This window comes from Pseudochaenichthys georgianus, chromosome 15 (genome assembly GCF_902827115.2).
Source record: "Pseudochaenichthys georgianus chromosome 15, fPseGeo1.2, whole genome shotgun sequence".
NCBI lineage: Eukaryota > Metazoa > Chordata > Actinopteri > Perciformes > Channichthyidae > Pseudochaenichthys > Pseudochaenichthys georgianus.
In genome coordinates this window covers 8,625,430-8,644,884 of record NC_047517.1, presented here as the reverse complement: position 1 = coordinate 8,644,884, position 19,455 = coordinate 8,625,430, and the positions used below count along the sequence as shown (strand labels likewise).

The following is a 19,455-nucleotide window of genomic DNA, read 5'->3' as shown; positions in this document are numbered from 1 at the left end:
GTACACCCTGGAGAGTAAAACTCTAACACAGAGAAGACCTGTCTGTGCTGCCCCAGAACGCCTCGCTGGAGATTTTCCATTGTTTACTTCTTGGGTACAGTGACGTAACCATACCCAAATGGACCAATCCGTGGAGCCGTTACGTTAGGTCCGCGGATTGGTTCACTCAATCTTTTCTCAGCTGCAGCTCCGTCGATTTCTCCTCCCTGAGACGGCGGGACGCAGCGAGGCGGTGTGTGAGCACACACACAAACTCCCAGCCAGGCTGCGGGTGTGTTTGTGTGTGTGTTCGGGCTGGGTTTCTCCATGTCTCGCTGACGGCCACTGGGCTCATAGGGAGGGGGGGGGGGGGCAGGAGCTCCAACAAGCCGTTTAGGACAGAGAGTGAATACACAGACTATACAGAGATGCTGTGAGAAACCAATGGGAGTTCGGAACATTGCACAGTATAAATCTATTTTAGTAGACCTCAACAATGGAATTATGATCAGTAGAAATGGCCATGAGATGGGACCTTTAATACTCTACTCACTCCTGACATGTGTGGCTTCACTTACCAGTTCGTTAGCTTGATCGATCGTGAACACGCTGCAGTTGAGGCGGTCCTGCAGGTCTATATTTGCGTCAGCCAGCAGAGCAATGAGCTGCTTGCATTCATTCTGCATGCGTGTGAAGGGGATGGCGATCTCATCGTAGTACAGATGCTCCGACAGAATGGCCAGAAGGCGAGGCTGCACTATGGATGACACCACCTGACAGTCCTGGAAGAGAGACTTCCGTTAGGCTCCTACTAAATCCCCAAAACCTTTAATCCACAGTAAACAAACCAAGCGCGTTTCACCTTCTGCAGAGCAGTCCACTCACACAGCACCAGAGACACCGCTATGCGCTGCAGGGCAGACTTAGAGTTGAGGTGGAAGAGCAGCAGCTGGCCTAAAGACTCGGCTGGTCGGATCTCCTGAGACGCAGCGTTGACCTGAGGGTCACAGATACACCGACACAGAGCCCCCAGCAGCCTGGATTACAGAGGCACAAAGAGAGCAGGCAAACTGTCAGAACTGTTCAAAAGCATATCAGGAAATGTCAGTTTAGTGAGAGAAGGTCAAAAGTTCACTTCAAGGTCAGGGGCATCATTTATAAAACTGAATCATTTATGAGAATACATTTTATAACATACAAGCACGGCAGCCTGTAATAATTAGAGAACATATTCGAGGGGTTGTTTGCAATAACATATTCTTATTTATTTCTCTATTTTATGTTTTTTTGTGCACTCAGAATGAATAAACAAATGCCTGTTTATTCATTCTAAGATTCTTAGAATGTTTCCCCCCTTCATCCTACAACCAATGGCGTCGCAGTTTCTCATTTCTCCCCTTTGTGTGTACGCATGGGTCAAAGTGTCCGTGGAGGACTGTACATTTTCTTGTCAAGTTTGCTTTTTTATAAAATTTGGAAACATTGCTTAGAAATTGGTGTTCTCCATCTTCTGAGCGTACGCCACGTTTCTAAATGAGGCCCCGTGACATTTTCCTATCTTATGATGCAAATATCAAAACCTACCTGGCAGCCATGAGGCGGGATCGAACCACCACGTAGTCCCTCGTCACCGAGTCCTCCGTCACCGTTTCCGCTCCAGCGATATACTCCTGCAGCGTCTCCTTCACCTGAATGGTACACTGACGTCCCTTTGCACCAGCCTTATCCTGTTGCATCAACACAACATTCATTATTACACATATCAGCTTATACATGTTTTAGTATTATAATACTGCATACACAATAAATACAGAAGTAGAACAAGAAACTATTTTTTTTATTTAGCAATGATTAAAGTGTACAACCTTAGAGCGGGCCTTCACTTCTAGCAGCATGTTGACGTCTATGGGAATTTGTGAGGCCTGCATCATGAGACAGAGCCAGGCGCCCATCCAGGGACAGCTGGCTGCCACCACGAACTGATGCGGGGCCTGAGACAGCAGCTCCATCCACACCTGCACACAGACATCACACAAATTAAGGCTTAATCCATATAAAGCAGAAAAAGGAATTCCGGAAATAAGAAGAAATAAAAGTGAGACTTGTCCAAGTATAGAGAGAAAAATATCCCTTACGATGGGAATTTGATAGATCAATGTTTCCAACAATCAAACATAGTGTGATGTAGGGCTGCACGATATTGAAAAAAACTGACATCGCGATTTCCCCCCCCCTGCGGTATATATATATATATATATATATATATATATATATATATAGCGTTTTTTTTAACCCGTTAAACCCCAAAGTCCCGGCGGGTACTTTACTTCTTTTTTTTTACGACACTGTCTCAGGGGATCTTAATATTTAAGAACCTATTAATGTGTTATACCAGATTAACGGAACTAATCTCAGCTAACTGACGATACAAACCATTTTTACCAAAACAAAAACACAAGTCTCATAAGAAGCATCTAAATGACCCCTGAGCGAAAAATAATAAATAATAAAAGTACCCTTATTACTTATCGTAGCTGCACATACAAGATATCCGATTAAAGCTGAGGTTCCACAGATTATTTAGGTATATAGTATCATCACTGAGTGATCCGAACTCAGACAGGGGAAGCAAACACAGACATCACAACACGTACCTTTACGGAGCTTCTAGGGAGATCGTCTCACCGTAGCTGTCAATCTGATCAAAATACGTGTTCAATGGCATTAAAACGAGAAAAAACGCGGCTGAATCGGTTAATCCATAGCTTTTTAACGTCTCTGTATAAAAAAAAATTTCATTTGTAATCCATAATTCCATTTTTATGTAAAAATCGCAGAGCAAAAGTTAGCTGCTAATGGTAGCCACCAGAGTGGCTGCTGCTTCCGGTCTTGGCTATGCGGCAGTCTAACACACACACATTACCAAATAAGGAGTGAGTGACGCGTAGCCAAAACCGGAAGCTGCATACACTCTGGTGGCTACCATTAGCAGCTAACTTTTGTGCTCCGATTTTTACATAAAAATTGAATTATGGATTATAAACAATTGCTTCAAAGCCACAGATACATCATCAACCTATGGATCAACCGGTTCAGTCGCGTTTTCTCGTTTTAATGCCATTGAACACGTCTTTGGATCAGATTGACAGCTACGGTGAGACGATCTCCCGTAAAAGGTACGTGTTGTGATGTCTCTGTTTGCTTCCCCTGTTGCGAGATCGGATCGCTTAGATACTATACTTAAATAATCTGTGGAGTCTCAGCTTTAATCGGATATATTGTATGTGCAGTTTCGATAAGTAATAAGGGTATCTTTATTTTGAAATCTGTGCTAAAGTGCGTTAGCATTTTTTTTTTTTTAAATAAGAAAACCGCCCGTCCCTGCGGTGTGAATATCGCGCGTGTGAATATCGCGCATGCGCATATCGCCATGACGCGGTATATCGTTCAGCCCTAGTGTGATGCAACACACCTTTTGAATGAGCTCCAGGATTTCCTCATTGCTCTCCAGGATGCAGGACTGGAACATGTGCCGCAGCATATCTTGTAGGATAGGATTGATCCACATCGCACAGCTCTGAAGAACGTAGAACAAAACATGCTTTGTACCAAACATTGCCTTTTATGTATTTCTGATTGACAAATACTTTGTCAATCTAATATCCAACTGCTCTTAAGTCATGTTTACCTCGTCAGCTTTTGACAGCAGCGTGAAAAGGGTTTCCAGCGCCGCCCGTCTGACTGATGATATGGTGTGTCTCAAGAAGGGCCAAACCCGGGGGACGAGGATTGTTAGTGACTGCTGCATGCTGGGAGTGGACGAGAAAGTGTGTCAATATAAATACAAGATCAGCCTTTTAGAGTAAAAAAAAAAACAGCTCAATAATAAAACAATAAAAAAGTATGCATTGTTATAAAATGGAATAAAATAATAAATAATGCCGCCACAAGGGGTCTTAACAATAACAAAAGACTTAAAGTGTTGGTTCATGGGAGTCCATCACTGCCCTTGCTGTCATCGCAGTCCGTTCATCACAGTTGGGATTCCTCTATTGTTTAGGAGCTTTTTAACCAAGAGCCAAACCATCGACTTCGGTCTCCTCGACTCCAAACCCAATGGAAGCAGTGACTAATGATGACCACTACATGAAGCAGTTCTAAAGTTCAGAACTGTTTTTCCAATGCTTTTCAGCTGCTGCCAAGACGTACCTGCTCTGGCGGACCCTCGGATAGGTGAGGAGCAAGGACAACAACGTCATGATGCTGTTCGTGGACGACGTGAGGTCATCCAAGTCCAGAAGAGCATCCCATAGTGTGTTCACGATGAAGGGCACCTGAGAGAGACACAATTAACTAGGACCTGCAGAATGAGGATTCATGCGTAAAATGGTGCAGATGACAGACGAGCTGAAACGCGAGGAAGATTGTTAAAAAAAGCTGTACTATTGAGTGGTGCAGCGGTCAAGTGTTTTGACACGTTTTGTTCAGCAAGAAAATCTCTACATTTATGATTGTGTATGCAATCGCCAGAAGTAAAAAGCGACAGTTAGACTGTAAACAACATTTACAAGCAAGGTGTTTACTGACATATTTTGTCCCATAGAAACAAACGTGACAATCTATCAAGCTTTCGTAACTACAGACCTTATTTCAGGCATCTAACCGAAAGCTCTTTCAAAGACCTTTGACGTCTCGGTGAAGGAACCAGAAGTGGTCAAATGCTAACTCATGTCCGGGTTTCAGGACACATTTCTGCAAACCTGTGTTGCATCCCCACCTCATTAGGCAGCTGCTGTACCAAGCCTTCCACCACAGGGATGAGGGCGGAGGCTGCCACGGCCCTGACGTCATCATCCAGGTCCTGCAGGCCTTCAGTGATGGCAGCGAGCACCCGGGGGAGCAAAACGGAGATCAGGTCCTGAGAAAACGGGGTGAGAAGAAATGATCTTTACACTGACATTTCTCAACATATCTTCAATAAAATAAAATAAAAGGTTTCCATCCATACATACAGTATACGCCTCATACCCCACATCTACATTGATGACCTTATGGCGCTCCTATCAAAAACATTGTAGAACCCTGCTATGCCTATATATGATAAATACACAGAACAGGTGGTACCTTTCGGACAGCCAGGGCGTACTTGATCCCGAGCAGGCCTCCATGACGGACCTCCCACTGGTCCTCTTTCAACAGCTTCAGCAGCACGTCCACTATCATGGAGACACCCGTTTCACTCATGTGCCGGAGGGCCACACCGAGGGCCTGGGCACACGTCTCCCTGACAGGAGCCACCACCTGGAGGGAGACATAGAGGTTGTGTTTTCTTTAACTGCATTGAGCTTGTTAATATATCTGGATGGTGGGGGTATAGTACGATGCCTGTTCGATAACATGTGTGACCCGCTCTATCGAAATCAGTCGGAAGTCGCAACGGCTCATTTCAGAATAAACTTGGATTTGCGTAAAAAAAACTATTTTTTCGGGGTTAGTGTGTGTTGTTTGATTTTAAACAAACAAAGTCTTGGCTTTCAGAATATGAAACTTTTATTTCCAAACGCACACGATAAATACATTCTTTAAGCTCGTAAAGGGAAGATGACAGGCAATCTGCTCTTTGGGCCAGAGAGTGCCTTTATTTATAGAAGCAGTTAAAAAGGGGGAGCCACTAAGAAACAGTTCCTGGAGCCAGAGTGGAACCACACACTTTGCAGCAGAGAGCGCATACGGGCTATCCGGCAGCTTCACAACACGTTATCTCACCCGTTTCTAGCCAGATTAAATCTGTCACACACTCGCCCAGAGTGGTCTACATTTGTGGAGAGCGCAAAACCCCAAACCAAATCTCATGCCAGCAACTTAATAAGATTACGTGACAATTCATAATTAATGTTGAGGATATATTCAAGCACATGCAGATATTACAAGCCACAATACATCTAGTACAAATCGATATCACCCACCTCATCAGATACAAAATCTCCAAAGCGGTCCAGAGCAAAGACGCAGAGCAGCCGGATGACTAGGTCCTCGATCCACTCCTGATGCTGCCGCGACATCTGGATCAAAACAGCAGACAGTTAGTGCCATGTTTCATTGTCACGGTATTATTAAAAAAACCTGAAGAGAAGAGTAAGACATACCTGCTCGGCAGTGCTTCCCACCAGCTTCCCCCCACCCGCACCTTGGGACTTGAGGATTTCTCTAAGACCTGTGCCAGCACCATGGCGGATCTGTAAACAAAACCATTTATATTCATTCTGCACTGGTCACAGAAAAAGGAGCAAGTTTTAGTTTTGTTGGTAACCTCTTGTTAACATCCGAGTCGTAGATTGGGCGTTCTAGTAAAGCCTCCTTCTCATATTTTTATATGCACTATCAGCTCAAATGTATTTGAAGTGCTTTGTTCTTACCTCCCATGAAGGGTTGAAGAGGTCGTTGCAGAGCTCCTCACAGAAGCTCTCCAGAGGCCACTCCTGTATCTTAAGACAAAGCAATAAGGCATCTGTGACATCATCAGGACTTCACATCAATGAGTTCATGTATTGCTTTTCATTTCCTTACCTCCTCTAAAAGACCAGAGTTATCTGGAGCGTTGTCCATTTTGTCTTCTGTTGTCGGTTGGTCAATAACTGCATTGGTGGTTTTCCACCGTTTCTCATCGGGTTCGCCCTCAAAACTGTCGTTACTAAAAGGGTGTCATCATTAGAATCAATCCAACTTTACATATAACATTATGCTGCTGCAAAACAGTTCCATGTTTCAACCCGTTCTCATTTCATCCTATTAGATATTTCTGGAGAATGTTCCTAATTTGTAAATGAATTATTGAACAATGCCCAAAAAGTATTTTAAGTTACAGTGACCTCAACCGTTTCATTTGAATCCTTTCATCCGCTCGTGCAAAAAGATACATTTTGGACTGTTAAAACATTTAATTAGAAGACATTACTTCAGATTTTGAGAACCATTTTCTGACCTTTTATAGAACCAGTCGGGAGAATAATCCACAGATCAATTGCTAATGTGAATAAAGAGAGCTAGCAGTTAGCAGGTGTTGCTAATCTCACCTCTTTTCATTGGGATCCATGTCTCTAGATCTGTGTTTGGCCACCAGCTTGGCCATCCTCTTAGCCTTATTCTTCTGGCGATTGCTCATGCCTGGCCTGAACTCTGAGTCGATCAAGTCAGCAGCCTGAATGAATTAAAAACACTAGAATTGATTATTCATTTCAAGATTTAAACACACACACCTTAAGGTGCAAAACGATGAACATAAGACAACTGCAAGAATCATTTCATGTTTACTTACAGGCTCAAAGCACCACACATCTTTTAATTGCTGCATCACTTTGATAGATCTACCCTCCCACGCTCAAACAGCATCAGCTTGCAGAGGCTCACTATATTCTCATTCCTAAATCATATTGATTATAGGGTTGCCAGAAACTGACCATGATCAAAATCGATTATTCGGCTGTAGCCTGTATTATTAATAATGGCAGCATTGCAATAAATAAATTGTGCTCGCATCGCGCATCTTCAAATGGATGCACTCAAAACGCATTGTTGACCAACGTCTTTTCGCAGAGCTTGCATTTAACTTCCTTTGGACTTGTAAGTTCGAAGTAGTTCCACGAGGAGGAACTCTTTTTACCTGCCGCTTTGTTCATCTTTAGTCGCACCAGTGAGGGAGAGGGGGGGTGGGGGCGGGGTCGGTGTGTAGCGTGCTGCAGCAGCAGTCTGCTCTGCACGCAGGCTTCCTCCAAGTTTACAGTAAAACAAACTGGTGGTGTGACCAATAGCCATTTACAATTATTAATACTATTATTAGCATTAGTCTATATCTAAAAAAGATTTTTTTAAATAATATTCGATTATGGAGACTGTAACGAATATTCGAATAATCACTGGCATCCCCAATTGATTATGTTCAAGTTATGAGAGTAACTAAAGTGAACTTATTGTGAGCTAATTATCAATTGAAAATTAACTCATAATCAACTCAAATTCAAACTCGTCAGGTTTATTGCGCTCCCTTCCAACTTGTGTCTACATTTCTCTACAAAGTACAAATGTGCCACTTAGTCTACAAATGACTTATGACAGCAACTACAGTGAACTACTACAAAGTTCAAACATTTATTTCATTTACCAAACTAAAGTAACCAAACAGTCCCTGAGCTGACTGAACGTTGCTGAAAGGTAGAGTGTCGAGTAGACTATACGCATTACACTGTTACACACCTACTATACAGTATAGGCTACACTGTAGTGACTGTACAGTCAGAGTGTACTGTACTGTCTGTAGTACACCATGTCTTTTCTACAACTCTACATGTGTACAGTACATACATAGTGATGTACATACATACTGTTAGAAATTAAAATCAATGTTTTATTCTGAAAAAACCGGAAGTTCACACTATTAACTTAATACTTTTATTCTGAAAATTATTCACTTCCGGTTAGCATTAGCATGTGGCGAATGTGACGTTTTCAAACCGTGAATCGAAGGTGAAATGACATGTGATGTTGTACACTGAGCACACTGGGATTAGCACTCGTTTATTGACGCTGAATAACGTTTATCAGGGAATGTTTAAATAACCACAGACACCAGAGTGATGTAATTTACAGGCATGAAAACGGGTCAGGGGTGAAAAAGGTGAGAAGGATATTATCCCTCTAGGGGCGTCCGAGGGCATGCTCCCCCGGAAGAACATTTTGAATATTCCATATTTTAAAGCATCAATCTGATGCATTTTGAGATGCATTTTTTTGCCAACCTGGGGAGAGCTGGAGAAACTTAACTTCAGCCATGAGTCCAAAATATTATGACCTCCTTACTAAGTATTATCAGGGATGCAAACTCATCAGGTATGGAAAAGGTGACAAGGACCCGAGCCCCCCGACCCCACGGAATATCGGCTTTAAAATTAGGAATAACAGAGGATGTTAGCAGTCAGAACAACTAAAGCAGCAGTGATAGCAGTCTTTCTATCTTTATGGCATCTGGTGTAAAGTAACTAAATTCATAAACTCAAGTACTATACTTGGGTACAATTTTGAGATACTTGTACTTTATTTAAGTATTTCAATGTTTTGCTACTTTGTTCTTCTTCTCCTCTACAGTTCATAGGTAAATGGTGTACTTTTACTCCACTACATGTATTTAATACCTTTAGTTACTTCACAGATCTGGATGAATGATGTGAAATCTAATCAAGTGTTGAATCAGACTTTAGTTCCACCTGGAGTAAATCCACAAGCTACCCTGCAGTATACAAATTCATTCAAACTAGCTGCACCTTTACCAGCATTGAGAACACTTTCATGATCAATCATTATAAAACATATATATATATATATATATATATATATATATTATTCGGAAATGGACCAATCTGCACAACGACTACTTTTACTGCCCCTACTTTCACTATATTTTGATGAGAATATTTTTCTACTTTTACTTGAGGAACATTTTGAATGCAGTACTTTTACTAACAGAGTATTCCTATTCCTACACTCTGGTGCTTCTACTTTTACTCAAGTACAAGACCTGAGTACTTCTACTCTTACTCAAGTACAAGATCTGAGTATTTCTGCTTTTAATCAAGTACAAGATCGGAGTACTTCTACTTTTACTCAAGTACAAGATCCGAGTGCTTCTACTTTTACTCAAGTACAAGATCTATACTTATACCACCTCCGTTTATAGCCTATGAAAAAAAAACTATTAGAAAACGAAGGCTAAAGCTAACGTTAGCAGATAGTGACAATGTATGCTAGCTAGCTAGCTCAACGATAATATTGCGACAGAAACACTTTTCAGTGCACATCAAGCTCTGCGCTCCGACAGGGAGCTCTGCTCTGAACGGCCCGTTCTAACAGCTGTTCAGTCTGTGCCACAGTGACTCCGGACCGCACAGTTAATATTAACGAACGCACCCGTAGCTAATGTGGCTGCTGAAGCTAGACCATCATCGCGGAGCAGCAGAGCCGACAGGCAAGAAGACTCGAGCACACAGCTCGTGCTGCATTATAATATATAAAAAAGAACACCATGCGTGTCATGATGGCACATAACAGCTCGCGGCCGCAGATTACTCCGGGTCCCAGACCCAAAAATATTTTTATTGCAGATCTACATGAATCACACAAACGACCTATTTTGGATTCTAAAACGGCGAATTTCGCCGAAAGGTGAGTGATTCTCATGCCTGAATTTAGCAACAGAAAAAGGCAGGAATTGCATTGGACCCGCCCCCCGACGACACCGGCCAATAGGAGAAGACCTCAGATGACAACAGGAAGAGCAAGCCAAGAATTGATCTCTTCTACCTGCTGACCTGGGCTGACTGGAGATGAGGAGAGCGCCTCCTTTTGCAATTTCATTTGTACACCAGGGTTTCCGTTAGCCGGTAATTACCGGTTTTTAGCTGGTAAAATTTATAAAAAACCGGTAAATTCAAAACCTGACGGTCAAAATGTCTGGTAATAATTAGGGAGGCTCCGATCGATCGGCCGCCGGTCATTATCGGCCGATATTCACTCTTAATAGTTTGATCGGTGCTCTCTATAAAGGCCGATCAGGAGAGCTGGATCTGATCGATATGGACATAAACGCAAGTGAAGTGTAACCGGACGAGAGAGAGATCAGATCAGCTGCTGAGTCTGACCGAGACACGCAGCTCTGCAGGATCACCTGAAGCCCCGCCCTCTGTTTAGCGAGCTGCATGAGAAACTGACGTGCTGTCAGGAGAGAGAGAGGGAGGGAGAGGATCCGTTTCTCCCGTGTTATTATTCAAAGTTGATGTAAACTTCTGAATAATGTACGTTATCTACTACAAGTAGTTTGTTTGAATGTAATAATTATGTTGTTTGTGGAATCATTTATTGAAAAATGAATCTGAATGTTTCGATCTGTTACGATTATAAACTGAAGCAATATAAAAATGAGCCCCGTGAACTGAGTTTTAAACTGAAGCATATCTGCTCATAGTCCGGTAATTACCTGCTAACGGAAACTCTGCTACACAACTATTATTATTATTGAAATATGACCGGTAAGTTTCAAATTAGTCCGGTAAAATAAATTCTGCCCGGACATTTGACCGGCGAGAAAAAAATCCTAGCGGAAACCCTGTTGTACACCACCGCATCTTTTGTGTAATTAAATGCTGTTAACTTTTATAAGCTTCCCTTGACTCTTTTCAGTCTCTCCTGCCTTCAGGGAGGTTTTAGATGGTTTAGAACAAGGACAATATACGTAAGTGCTAGTTTTTTTGTGAGTCCAAGTACCGGTTCCCGACGTTCCGGTTTTAACCGGACTTGAACAGAAACTTTTTACAAGTCCAGTACCGGTTCGGCGTACCGGTACGCAGCACTAAGCATGCATGTTGCATTGTTGGAGGAACCTGGGTCTTTAGAGTATCAAAACAACGCTGTAGCTATTGTGCATATGACAGTAAAGTCTTTCAATGTTGAATGAGACCCACCACATGGTTGTGACAGCTGGATCCAGCTGTGGTTTTGCTTCCTTCCGCTCTGAGCTCACTGGGCTGGCAGCTGTCGTCGAGGTCCTCGTCGTTGAACAGCTCCTCTGTGTCCATGCCGATTGCCGCACCGATGTCCATACCCAACTTCTTCTGAAGGAGCTTTCTCTGGCGGGCCAGACGCTCCTTCGGGTCCATCTCAGCTGAGAAGAAGAAAACTGGACGTCAGAACAAGTACATGGTAGATGTGTGAGTAGTACTGATTATGCTTCATGTTGGGCAGTAGGGAAGCTGGGTGACAAACGCTAACAGCAAAAGGAAATTCAAGAACAGTATGGTACTTTTTTTTATGTTTGATTAATTTTAATATACACTTTAGAGATTATAAGACACCCACCATTAAAAATGTGCTTAAAATCTGAGTTTAAGACTATTACACAGAAATCACATATACACACTCCAAACTGCCATGAGGTATAAAGATTTCATGGTACATAGATAACAATAAATAAATAAAGCAAAGGCATTAAAGGTGGGGTAGGTAATTCACTTCAGAAACACTTTGTTATATATATTCCATGGAATTCTCTTAACATCCCGATAGCAATGAATATATTAAATGCTTTGACAATAAATATATACAAATATTTCATCTGTGGAAGCCGTGGCGCTGTAAAAAGCACGACCAATCATCTGCCTCGGCCCGCGGCAGATAACTGGATGGCCTACCTGCCTGTCAGCCTTCCATCTCGTGCCCTCACTGTGTGTTGGAGGAGGGGCTCTGTTTTTTTCGGTTGTGTACTTTCAAGTTCTAGCTTACTCGAGCTGGTTTGTGTGAGGCTGTCCAGTGGCCTCTCTTGTATCAACGGTTCAAATGAGTCACACTTTTCCTTTCCACAGTGTGGAGGTCGTTCAAATTAAAAAACAAGCAATGATGAATTACTACAAACCATTTTTGTCCTCTTGCAGCTCAAACTCCGCCCCGGCAGATCCCAGCAGAGACGCTCCGTGTTTGAGGAGGCGGGAGATGTCAAAGTGGTAGAAACTCAAGCGGTCACAAGAGGAGTCCTCCGGAGACAAGTCTTCACAAGACTCTACAAGCGAGATAGAAAAAAAAGTATCAAACTGCACCTTTCTCAATTTTACATCTTAATGAATCCGAGGTAAAAAAAAAATACACTTTTATCAAATAGTATACTCGATGGATGGATCTGAAGGTGCGGTCATTTGCACATATTTAAGAATAGTTTATGCAGTCTGTTTGAGGCCCTTGATCAGATCAGTATTATTTTTATCAAAATGTAGCAGACAAAGAAATGCACCAAGCATTTCACCAATTTCCCTTGGTTAATATTTGTGAGCCTTGATTAAATCAGTGTTATATTCGCCATACGGTTGAGTGAAAAAACAAGGAATTGGTTTGACATCGTGCATGTTTTTTGCACAGCGGAACGTTTCTCACTGGATGAGTTTCAGGCGTACCGATTATACTGGAGCACCAACTAACGTTCATGACTTCAGCATGGGACTTCAAACAACAACAAACCACGGTGAACAATAGTCAAACATGAACGAACAAGCTGATGAGACCGCTTTGGTCGGCCCCGTGGATGGGACATTTTGTTTTAAAAAACGGACGGGTGGAAGCGTCGATAAGAGCACGGTTGTGTGCAAATTATGCAAAAAAGAATGTGCATATCACCGCAGCACATCAAGCCTGAGGTATCACCTAAATGCAAAGCATGTAGCAGCTAGCGTGGACGATAGCCCGACTCCGAGTGCACGGAACCACACCCTGACCCAACCCACACTCAACCAGATGACTGGTTTCAGGGCCAGGATAAGTAAGTCCACGTCTGAGAAAATAACCAACTCCCTGACTCACTGGATTGCACTCGACTGTCGACCACTTGGAGTAACATCCATGTGAAAATTGCTTCTCACTGTTCTCAGGTCAAATATGTATATTTGATTAAAAATGCGATTAATTAATTACAAAGCCTCTAATTAATTAGATTAATTGTTTTAATCGAGTCCCGGCTCTAGTTTTTTGGTGTTGTAGATATGCAGGTCTCTACAACGGTTCTGCTTCCTGGCAGTCAGGAAGTCAGACCATGGCAGTAAGACTATATGTGCTTGATTGTAAAGCTTTTGTTTTTCTTTAAATCATAGTTGTTCATTTACGTGACAACAACATCTCAATGCAGTGAAAATATATAAATATTTCCCCAGAACCCCGGTGTTTTGATGCCATCTTTAACGCAGCTATATAGCGTCTTTGATTCTAAACCCTACCTGGGCATGTGAGGACTGAACAGCACGACGTGCATTTTGTCAGTTATTCCTGAAACATCTTTTAACTACTTGGTTAAAAAAAAAAAACACACAACTGATTCATGGATCACACGTATTGTAACTGAACCAAAGGAAACAATAGTGCATGTAGTGTTTGGTTAAGCACACATGCCTCGATATACTGAAATTCAACCAAAAGATCACCTTCTTTGGGCCTCGGCGCCGGGTCCCACTCAGGAATATTCTTCACAATGGCCTCGACAGCTTGGCCTGCAGCTATTCGGGGTGTCCCAATTAGGACTCCTTAAGTAGATCAAGACCTGAAAGTTGACAGATATACATTTAATGAGGCCCTATAATGCGTTTGGGGCGTTCCCTTCCCTGTAGTGTGTTCTGTAGGCGTCTGTGCATGTAAATGCTCTGCAAAGGCTTAACTCTCTGTGTAACCTCCAAAGGGAGTTTCTCTGAGAGAGAGACAGAGGTATGTATTAGACAAATGAAGAGCTTTTAGAACATTAAAGCATGGGAAAACGTCACAGTAGAGGCACTACATACTAAATGAACCTGAAAATGAGCATAGTATGTCCCTCTTCAACTAAAAATATATTTATAATTAGAATCACAGAGGGCTCATTGACCTACTAGCAATAATGACACTTTTATACATGATCAGTATTTCCCATATTTCACGTAAGGAAGAGCAAAATATAGCCAGGTTGAAATGATGTTATGAATGCTCATAAAGACAGCTTGGAAACACACCTTTAGCAGAAGGCTATTGAGTTCCTGTGGTGGAGCTTGACCACCTCTCCGAGCTGCTGGGCGGCTGCTTTCCTGGTTACTGGTGTTGTTCCGGTGTCAAGCAGTATAAACAAACGATCGAGTCTAAAGACAGGTCACAGTAAATAACTAGGGTCAACTGACACATTAAGACAGTGGACATCACTTCAACAAAATGCTGCTTTCTTTATTTACCAGGACCATCTTTAGGTTGTTAACCTGATAAGCTGAACAAAATCAATTATCTACATGTTTGTGTACACTGATCTGACATTCTTCATTGATAAAAATAATTAAATGGAATTTAAAACATTTAATCATATTTTCATCATGACCACATACTGACACTTATTATATATTAAGATAATAACATTTAAGATATACTTTTATTGATCCAAGTTTGGGAAATGATTTTTTCACAGCAGAATGTAGAAAAAGCATTTAACATTAATTAAATATAAACATAAACAAAAGAGAACAGTGAAAGATCTCCATTCAATATAAAATACAGGTTAACAAATAGAATTGAAGCAAGTGTACTATTACTATTAAAACCATTATCTAGCAGTCATTGTTTAGCTTTCGACCAAGATAACCCGTGTAATTAACCTGATGTTTACTGAGATCATCATCAGTCTATTAATAAAGTGGATTAGAGTAGCACTAATACTAAACCACAGGAGTCTGCTTTGCCATGCAAAGAGGACGACAGACACCACGTGGAATCACCATAAGAATAACAGCAGAAAAACACCTGCCAATCAAAACAAAGTTAAAATGTATGTTTATCAAGCATTAGAGAGATTAAAGATGTCCCTAATGTTAGCATGCTGCAAACACATGCATTTTGACACGCTTTTAGCGTTAAAATGGGAACTTTAACACTAAACGTTTCCATGATCAGAATACCAACAATACAACTCTGCACAAGAAGCCAGTGGAAATTGGATTTTTTTTTTTTACCCATTTCCAGATAATGCTTATGTTAGTTAATCCTTAACGTGTGTCAGTACAGGATGCGAATTCCCAAATTGTGAGATAATTCTACCGGCATTTTGGCACCTGCAGTAAGCATTAATCCCAGTTAAGTGACCAGCCTGCAAACGTGTACCACGAATATTTACTACACTATAAACTACACTTTATCGTTACACTGTGTTAGCTTTGATGGCTAGTCGGCCGTCGCCATGCCATTCTTTGACAAATTAAAAGCTAGCCTATATTAGCAGGGTAGCCAGCTAATTGGTGAGGAAAGTCGGATAGATAAAACTAGAGTCCGCATAAGATATTCTTACCTTGATACAGCCATGGTCCGTTATGGTATGGCCTTTCACGCCCCACATTCAACAGGCAACCAGTAGTTTAAAACGTTTCCCTTTCTGCTGTTTAACGTTTCCAACGCGGCGGATAACAGCAACGTTGTTAGCTGGATGAAGTCATAAGCTAGTTAGCCGCTACGGCTAGCTAGCTGAGGCCCAGGCTGTGTGCTTCTGACCGCCCAACTCTGTCTGCCGAGCGGAGAGAGTTCAACACCGATTCATGGCTTCAAAGTTGTCCCTGCGGTATCTTCACTATCTTCTCCCAGAAAATATCGACAAGTACCATACGCATATCAATCTATAGCTTAAGTTACCCTTCAGAACTCTTCGAGGATAAATATCTTAACCTAATAAGGTGTAAAGAGTTATTTTGTAGCATGCCGAGGGCGACCCAGAAGACTGTTTTTATATGAGGATCCATCTTGCATTTATTCCTTCCTCCATAGCAGGCGGCGGCTGATTGGCTAGAAGCAATGGGGAGAGCCAATCAAATTGCACGTTAAAAGAGGAAACGAATGGAAATAAATAAAATGTAAAGGTATAGTTCACTTTCAATTCATACTGAATGGATACAATTGCTGCATCCCACGTGGCTTCAGTTTATCTCCAAAACGTACAAATATAAAACTCCAATTTAAGTTATACAAATGTAATGTCTAAATGTAAGATTCATTGTTGAAAAACAATATACAAATACAAAACAAATACAATTTACAAATACAATTTACTAATTTGCGTGTGATCTTCAATGTAGGCTACACTTTTGTTTTTAACATTCATCAATCTCAAATGTTAGCTTACATATTGTTACATTTGAAGAAATAAATGTTTGTGCATTTACAACTTACATCTTATTATTTGCTGACATTGCTTTCAGTTACGGTTGCAACACAACCGTGTGCTCTGTCCACTGTTATGCGGATATGTTATACTCCCCCAGGAGATTTTTTTGAAATACTAACATAAAATACACATTCTGGTACTCTCTTGAAAAAAAAAAAAAATCCATTACTACACGACATATTTAAAAAAAAATGAATGCCATTTTAGTTTTTTGTTACTTTGTTCGTTCTGTGCTTACTTTAACATAATTGTTCATGGTGGGGCTAAGGTGGGGCTAAGCCATTTCTTGGTATGGCTGTAGCCTACCCCAGCCATACCCTGGAGCCGCCACTGACGGTTGTTTATCTGGCATCTCAAATTCTAATTGTGGAATACACAAATTAAATATATGTCATTGTACAAGCCACTAACATGACTCTTAGTTATCTCACACAATCAAATAAGACACAGACACACTTCCTCTACTTTTGACAGGAATTACCAGTCTGACTGCAGATATGCAACATGCAATTGAGACAATAGAAAATGGCATTTAAATGTATTTGAAAAGACAAACTAAAGTAAAACAAATCTAACATCCTCTGAAATCTAAGCATAATGAACAATTTAAATTGTACTGTTGTCCATGCATAATATAGTTTAACCACATTATGATTGTGCTGATGATTGGTCACAGATCTACTCATCTGTCATGTCAGAGTTGCATTTCAATTATTGTACGTGGCATTATGAAAGCATCACTGCAGAGAGCGACAGAATAGAATTTGATTAATATAATATTTGATCGCATAATAAGCATCCTGTCTTGTTTTTTGAAACGTTGGTTATGAAACATTGTTATGCAATGTCTAAAATAAGCACAGTGCAGGTTGGATTGCTCTGTGTTCACATTCAGACATGAGTAAGTAAGTAAAGTCTGTTGTTACTCACAGGCTGCAAACAAGAAATAGAACAATGCACTGTTGAATTCAACATTAACTATAGCATTATTAAATAGCCTAAATAATACAAAATAAAAATAATAATACATTTAAACCAACAACATTAAATAATGAAATTAAAATGTGATCATTTAAAAAGGATTAGTAAGAAGGTGGTTGTATATATCATAACTGCTTTATAGTTAAAAATGTACAAGTAATGTAATACAAGACCCTAAAAAACCAGAGTGACATGGGGTGGACATCATTGTTCATATTCATATGTAGTGTCTCTACTGGGACATGTCTCCATGCTTTAAAGTTCAAAAAGCTCTTTATTTTTCTCATACTGCTGCTGTGCTGCAGCACCTCTTTTCACCCTCTGTCTGAAACCAGAGCCTAGTCTGCTCTGATTGGTTAGCTGGCCGGCTGTGTTGTGATTGGTCAAGTGCTTAGAGATAAGAAAATGGTCAGACATAAAGAAAAAAAAGACATACAGGTATCATCAATGCTCAGCGTTAAGTAAAACGTGGTCATTAGATGATTTGTTAGAAGCTTGTTGTATCACAACTGCTTGTGACCTCTTGTTTTGACAATTAAAAAGTAACTATTTCTGGCATGTTTTTAACATAATGCTTGATAGACTGCAAGTGTAGGCAACTTGAAGTATCGGACAAAATTAGCAACGATTTCCAATGTCTTATTGAAACGGAATGGCCTGCAGCATATATATAGAAATGTTATTCATTGGGATAAACCCCTTGAGATGCACCATCTCGTTTTCAAGGGGGTCCCGCAAAAGCTACATCACATTTATTTGTGGGCTATAGCTATGATGCAATTGTATTTCCAAGCTGAACTGTGCGCCACCTATGATGTTAGTGTAAGAATCTGGAAACAGACAGAAACACATGTTAAAAATAGGGCAACACCTCAGAATGAAAATATGTGGAAATGAAACATGAGTTTTAGTTTTTGACCAAATTGGATGTTTTTTGCTGAATCCTTCATCAGGATACAGGCAGTGGGAAAAGACACAGACAGGTCTATCAATACATGCACAAACATACACGTTGCTATGTTTCCTGACATATCAGGCCCTGTCATCTGCCTTCGAATAGAATGAAGGCAAAACCTTTTTTTTAAGTCTATCATATGAACGTATTGGAAGGGCTTATTCCTCCTCCTTCAGAAGGTAGACAATGTGATTGTTACTAGGCACTCTGAGTGTAATGAGCTCATGAATCTGGAGGAGGATATGCGTTAGCGCTCTAGAAACAAAATGTGAAGTTGAAAAGTGTTTTTCTGATTAATCCTTGATGCAGGGTTTAGTAGACACGCTATGACATAAAAAATATGCAGTGGTTTTTTATTAAAAGGCACTAAATTATACCATCATCATCATCATCATCATCATCATCACCAGTGTTCTATATTAGGTTAAAAAAAAATCAATAAAAAAAAGGATAAATGATTTCATGAATAGTTCATGTTGTAGGCAAATACACTTATATTCAGGATAACCTTGATAAAAAAAATTGAAATATATATAATTTTTAACAATACCAAAAATACAGAAAGTGCACTCAAAATATGTTTGTATCTGTTTTCCTCGGGTCACAGACTCCACTTCGCTACACTCCTATTTAGTGTAATTAATTTGCCAAAAAAGAGTCAAAAGTAAAGAGAAATTTGACTGATAGCATTTTTATTTCTATAGATATATATATTTATTACTTTGCCAGATAATCGTAGCAATGGATATTTGTCTACATCTTTGTCTCATTCAAAAGGGACTCAAACCTTACCTGGCTG

General features: G+C 40.7%; 1 protein-coding gene across 1 annotated transcript in view; it reads right to left on the bottom strand.

The window, feature by feature from the left end:
* Window positions 1-16,289, bottom strand: part of btaf1 (BTAF1 RNA polymerase II, B-TFIID transcription factor-associated) — a 55,738-nt gene extending 39,449 nt beyond the window's left edge. The window contains 21 exon segments of the mRNA XM_071205583.1: window positions 558-761; window positions 842-1,016; window positions 1,564-1,706; window positions 1,845-1,994; window positions 3,452-3,556; window positions 3,668-3,788; window positions 4,189-4,313; window positions 4,757-4,897; window positions 5,104-5,280; window positions 5,946-6,041; window positions 6,126-6,215; window positions 6,396-6,464; window positions 6,547-6,670; window positions 7,053-7,177; window positions 11,487-11,686; window positions 12,434-12,577; window positions 13,983-14,061; window positions 14,063-14,098; window positions 14,541-14,569; window positions 14,572-14,663; window positions 15,854-16,289. Coding sequence (XP_071061684.1) covers window positions 558-761; window positions 842-1,016; window positions 1,564-1,706; window positions 1,845-1,994; window positions 3,452-3,556; window positions 3,668-3,788; window positions 4,189-4,313; window positions 4,757-4,897; window positions 5,104-5,280; window positions 5,946-6,041; window positions 6,126-6,215; window positions 6,396-6,464; window positions 6,547-6,670; window positions 7,053-7,177; window positions 11,487-11,686; window positions 12,434-12,577; window positions 13,983-14,061; window positions 14,063-14,098; window positions 14,541-14,569; window positions 14,572-14,663; window positions 15,854-15,867 — 2,439 coding nt within the window. The 5' untranslated portion in view covers window positions 15,868-16,289.
* Between the last annotated feature and the right edge of the window lie 3,166 nt (window positions 16,290-19,455).